This window comes from Elephantulus edwardii, unplaced genomic scaffold, assembly GCF_000299155.1.
Source record: "Elephantulus edwardii isolate Elephantulus edwardi_28Jun2011 unplaced genomic scaffold, EleEdw1.0 scaffold00274, whole genome shotgun sequence".
Lineage (NCBI taxonomy): Eukaryota > Metazoa > Chordata > Mammalia > Macroscelidea > Macroscelididae > Elephantulus > Elephantulus edwardii.
Window position 1 is genome coordinate 2269428 of NW_006400024.1, and position 5960 is coordinate 2275387.

Here is a 5960-nt window from a genome sequence, read left to right on the forward strand (position 1 = left end):
GCCCCCACCCCACCGTACCCGAGCCCACTCCTATGCCCCACCGCGCCCCTGAGCCGGCGATGCCCGTCTGTTGCAGTCCCCACACATGGGCACCTTCATCGGCGTGTACCTGCCCTGCCTGCAGAACATCCTGGGCGTCATCCTCTTCCTCCGGCTCACCTGGATCGTGGGCGTGGCCGGGGTGCTGGAGTCTCTACTCATCGTGTCTCTGTGCTGCACCTGTGTGAGTGGGGGGCCGCAAGTGGGCAGGACCTGGGTCCACGCCCAGGTGTGGTGAGGCCACGCCCACGAGGGCCCTGGCACTGCTTGTGACCAAGGACAGTTACTGATGGAGCCTGGGTTAGGGCTTAGTCATGCATGGTGAGCTGGGCGGGCCGGGGTCTGGGGGGGCAGGACTTCGGGTCTCCCTGGAGCCTTACGGGCCTGGGTCTTGGGATGGACTATGGTCCCCCAGGAGCCTTGTGAACTGGGGTCTGGGGGAGGTAGCACTTTGATCCCCCTGGAGTTGGGTGGGCCAGGGTCTGGGGGGCAGGACTTCAGGTCCCCCTGGTCCTGGGTGGGCTGGGGTATGGGGGTCAGGACTTTGGTCACCCTGGTCCTGGCTAGGTTAAGATCTGGCGGACAATACTTCAAGTTCCCCTGGAGCTGGGTGGGTCCCGGGTCCGTGGTGGTGCGGCAGTGTGGCCCCTAGTGGTGTGGCCTGCTGGTGCAGTGTTCATGTCATGTGGAAATGGCAGCTGGCCCCTCAGGCCTGCTCTTCGGTGACCAGTCTGCTGTAGCCTGGAGGAGGGCAGCAGCCTCCAGTGTGTTGGCTGCCCTCTCAGAGCATCAGCCTTGGCTCCTGACCCCTGTCTGTCTTCTCACAGACCATGCTGACCGCCATCTCTATGAGTGCCATTGCCACCAATGGGGTGGTCCCAGGTAAGGGCAGCCCCTTGGGGGACAAAGTCCTGGGGAAGAGTGACCCCTAGCTGGAGGGTCTCCTAGGGGGGAGTTCTGGGGAATGCCTCCCTGGAAAGGTAGTTCTGGCGCAGGAGTCCAGGTAAGGGCCAGTACCAGACCAGTAAAGGCGGTCCTGGCCACCTGAACCAAGAGTAGGCTGTTACAGCTTCCACAGCCTCTGAGTGATTCCATGGCTGATGGGACTTGAAGTGGGGAGTGGCCTTTCTGGGGTGTGGAGATCATCCTGCATGGGGGCACTTGGTCTCCAGCGTGGACACTGCCTGTCCCTCACAGGGAGAAGGTGCCCTGTCCTGTAAGGTCCCAGTGTGCACACTGCCCGTCCCTGATGTGTTTCCTCTCTCCTCACAGCTGGTGGCTCTTACTACATGATTTCACGGTCACTGGGGCCTGAGTTTGGAGGGGCTGTTGGGCTCTGCTTCTACCTGGGCACCACCTTTGCGGGAGCCATGTACATTTTGGGGACCATTGAGATTTTTCTGGTAAGTTTGGGGTACATGCCCCTCTCAGACTGGAGTCCCAGCCTGCTGACGCGGTACCTGCAAGGGTTTTGAGAAGGCCCCCCATAACTGTGCCTTACTGACACTCTCTTGTAGAGTTTTCCCCTGACAGGGTGCTGTCCATCTTTGGGGTTCACTGGGGTGCTGGTGTTTCTGCTTTGACCCCATTACCTCCTGGGGTCTGTGCAAGATGTGCAGTCAGAGCCCTCTATCTTCATGGCCAAGTGGTGCTCAGAGCTGGTCACCACCTGACCTTTGCTTTGACGGTCTGACCTATCCCTGGCGGTATTGCTGGCATGGACAGCTGCTCAGTGTCCTCAGTGGACAGCCAGAGAGAGTACACTGGGGAGTGACCCTTTACAATCCTTCAGGACCCTCGGTGGTCATCAAGATTGGGCCTTCACAGCCCCACCAGCCCTCAGTGGACAGTGGGGGTGGCCACTCACATTCTTCCTGGGATTCTCAGAGGACATTTGGGCATCACAGCCTTCTGAGGGCCCTGAGAGAACATCAGAGATTGGCCCCTCATAGCCCCTTCAGTGGACATCAGGAGTGGCCCCTTGGAACTCCAAAGCCCTCAGTGGACATTAAGAGTGGGTCTTCACAGTTCCCCAGGGCCCTCAGTGGCCATCAGGAATGACCCCTCACAGTTCCCCAGGGCCTTTAGTGGACATCAGGAGTGGCCCCTCACTGCCCCCTCCCCTTAGAGCCCCCTCAGTGGACATTAGGAATGATCCCTCAGTCCCCTAGGGCCCTCAGTGGATTTCAGGAAGTGGGCCTTCACAATCCCCAGGGCCCTCGGGAGTGGCCTCTTAGTCCCTAGGGACCTCAGTGGACATCAGGGAGTGGTCCCTCAATCCCCAGGGCCCTCAGAGGACATCGGGGAATGACCCCTCAGTCCCCAGGGTCCTCAGTGGACATCAGGAGTGGGTCCTCACAGCGCCCTCAGTGGACACTGGGGAATGGCCCCTCAGTCCCCAGGGCCCTCAGTGGACATCAGAGAGTGGATCTTCACAATCCCTAGGGCCCTCAGGAGTGGCCCCTTGGTTCTCAGTGGACATCAGGAATGGCCTCTTACAGCCCTCTTAGTGGGCATCAGGGAGTGGCCCCTCCATTCCCAGGACCCTCGGTGGGCATCAGTGGACATTGGAGAATGGCCCCTCCGTTCCCAGGACCCTCAGTGAACATCAGTGGACCTTGGGGAGTGGCCCCTCAGTCCCCAGGGCCCTCAGTGAACATCAGTGGACCTTGGGGAGTGGCCCCTCAGTCCCCAGGGCCCTCAGTGGACATCGAGGAACGGCCTCTCAGTCCCCTGGGCTTTTGGTGGACATCGAGAGTGGCCCCTCACTGCCTCCTACACCCCTAGACCTACATATCGCCGGGTGCGGTCGTGTTCCAGGCAGAGGCTGCGGGCGGGGAGGCGGCCGCCATGCTGCACAACATGCGTGTGTATGGCACGTGCACACTCGTCCTCATGGCCACTGTGGTCTTCGTGGGTGTTAAGTATGTCAACAAATTGGCCCTGGTCTTCCTCGCCTGCGTGGTGCTGTCCATCCTGGCCATCTACGCTGGGGTCATCAAGACTGCCTTTGACCCACCCGACATCCCGTGAGTGCCCGGCCCCAGGAGCTTTGCTGGGGCTCTGCAGGGAATGTGTCTGCTGGAGGGTGCACATGTGGGGAGCAGGGTATCATCGTCTACCTGGGACTCAGGTGAGAGCAGATGCTAGATTAGTTGAAAGCAGGAGCCAGGTCAGGGGAGCAGGTGTGGACCCAGGTGAGAGCAGGTCCTAGGTGAAGTGAGAGCAGGTCCTAGATCAGGTGAGAGCAGGTCCTAGATCAGGTGAGCACAGGTGAGAACCCAGGTGGAGAACAGGTCCTAGGTCAGGTGAGAACAGGTGCCAGGTGACATGAGAGTAGGTCCTAGGTGAGGTGAGAGCAGATCCTAGATCAGGTGAGCACGGGTGAGAACCCAGGTGGAGAGCAGGTCCTAGGTCAGATGAGCACAGGTGAGAACCCAGGTGAGAGCAGGTCCTAGGTCAGGTGAGAACAGGTGCCAGGTGACATGAGAGTAGGTCCTAGGTGAGGTGAGAGCAGATCCTAGATCAGGTGAGCACAGGTGAGAACCCAGGTGGAGAGCAGGTCCTAGGTCAGATGAGCACAGGTGAGAACCCAGGTGAGAGCAGATGAGGTTGTGGGGCTCAGGGTGGGCAGTACTAAGGTGAGGTGAGTGGCCCCAGAGTGGCAGCTGTGGCAGGCAGAGTTCAAGGTTGGAGACCATTGGTGATCAGGGCAGTTCCCTCAGTGGTGACTGTGGAAGACAGAGTTCGAGATGGTGGGGTGTCAGTGAGCCGTGGTGTCCAGTGTGCTCCCGAGTGGCAGCCCATGGACAGGCGGTGGGACAGGCCTCCTTGGCTTCCACAGGGTCTGCCTGCTCGGGAACCGGACGCTGTCCTGGCGCAGTTTTGAGGTCTGTGCCAAGGTGCGTGCTGGCCCCAATGGCTCGACACCCACGGCCCTGTGGGGTCTCTTCTGCAATGGCTCAGCAGCCGATGCCGCCTGCGATGAGTATTTCCTCCAGAACAACTTGACCGTCATCCAGGGCATTCCTGGAGTGGCCAGTGGAGTTGTGCTGGGTGAGCTGCTAGAGGGTGGGGTCTCAGGGGAGAGTGGAGCATAATGAGGGGGCGGAGCATCATTGAGAGGGCGGGACCCCTTAGGAAGGGTGTGTCCTCTGGGAGAGGGCGTGGCTCTGTGGGGCAGGGCCACTTAGGGAGGGCGTGGCTCTGTGGGGCAGGGCCACTTAGGGAGGGCGGGGCTCTATGGAGGGCGGGGCCTCCCCAGAGGGCGTGGCTCTATGGAGGGTGGGGAATCACAGGGAGGGCAGGGCCTCTTAGTGAGGGTGTGGCTCTATAGAGGGTGGAGCCTTCACAGGAAGGCGTGGCTCTATGGGGACAGGGCCTCTTAGGGAGGGCGTGGCTCTATAAAGGGTGGGGCCTCCCAGGGGGGGCGTGGCTCTAGGGAGGGCGGGGCCTCGCAGGGAAGGCGGGGGAATCACAGGGAGGGCAGGGCCTAATAGGGAGGGCGTGGCTCTATGGTGGGGGCGTGGCTCTATGGTGGGGGCTGTCCTCTAGGTCAAGTCTGATGGGAGGGGACCCCTCAGGGAGGACATGTCCTTATGGGGGCGTGGCTCACAAGAGTGAGGCCTCCAGCAGAGAGCAGTATCCTTGGGGTTTTGGGAGTGGTCTGACCATCACAGTGCCCAGTGGTCCTTGCACACTGAGGCCCTGGGGAGCCTGGGTTTTGACAGAAGCCCCTTTCATAGTTATATCCGGGAATTGAGGGAGGAGCATGGAGCTGTGGAAGGTTCGTGTGGGGTTCATCAGGGGTCTTTGGGGCCCATGATGGACCCCTGGGGGTGGGTGAGCTCACTGGGTGTCTGTGGTCGATGTGGAGCTGTGGGGAAGCTGTGTTGATCTCTCTGACCTGAGAAGTCCTGTGAGGAGGCAGGCTGATGGGCCCTTGCTGCAGGGGCCCGTATGGTCAGCTGTGACCCCAGACGACACAGGAGACAGGGGCAGGCTGACCCCCGGGAAGGTTGCTGTGACCTGTGTCCCTAACAGATAATCTGTGGAGTACATACCTGGACAAAGGCTCGTTTGTGGAGAACAAGGGCACGCCCTCGGTCCCTGTGTCCGTCGAGGCCAAGGCCAGCAGCCTGCCCTACGTGCTGACGGACATCATGACGCACTTCACCCTTCTGGTCGGCATCTACTTCCCCTCAGTGACCGGTCAGTGCCGCCTCAGCTCTGCGTCTCGCTGTGTTGCGCATCTCTACCTGTCTCGCCCTCTCTGTCCCCCACATCTGTGGATCTCACCCCCCATCTTGATGGTAGCAGGCCCCCCCCAGTCCATCCATGGTCAGTCTAGAGGGAAGTCCTGGTCTCTGCCCTGTGCAGGCTTGGTGGGTCCCCTTTGTTAGGAGCAGCGAGGCGTGCAGGCTGGGCACCTTGTTGTCAGCTGTCACTGGGGTGGGGATGCTGGACACTTACTAGCTGCTGCTGGACGAGTGTGGCTAAGCATGAACAGTATGGCTGGGCCAGTGCTGGTGGGTATGGAGGGGTAGGAGGGCATAGGGATGAGTGGGTAGGGTCAGAGGGGGTCTGGCCAGTGTAGCTGGACAGGACATGACTGGGCCAGTGCTGGGCATGGACGGGTTGGTAGGTGGGCATAAGGATGACTGTGTAGGGTCAGATGAGGTGTGTCCAGCTTGGCTAGGCAGAGGCAGCTGGGCGGGGCCGGTGCTGGTGGGCATGATGTGGCTAAGCGGGTTCACATGGGGAGGGGCTGGGTGGGTGGGGCCTGGTGTGCGGAAGGATGGGGTGCGGGAGGGTGGAGTGTGGAAGATGGGGTGTGAAAGGATAGGGTGCAGAAGGATGGGATGTGGGAGGATGGAGTGTGGAAGGATGGTGGCGGAAGGATGGGGTGTGAGAGGATGGGG

General features: G+C 60.8%; 1 protein-coding gene across 1 annotated transcript in view; it reads left to right on the forward strand.

Annotated features, from left to right (window-relative positions):
- SLC12A7 (solute carrier family 12 (potassium/chloride transporter), member 7) overlaps positions 1-5960 on the forward strand; it is a 66442-nt gene that overhangs the window by 30205 nt on the left and 30277 nt on the right. Inside the window, 6 exon segments of the mRNA XM_006900168.1 lie at positions 77-223; positions 867-921; positions 1312-1442; positions 2827-3068; positions 3884-4095; positions 5083-5250. Coding sequence (XP_006900230.1) covers positions 77-223; positions 867-921; positions 1312-1442; positions 2827-3068; positions 3884-4095; positions 5083-5250 — 955 coding nt within the window.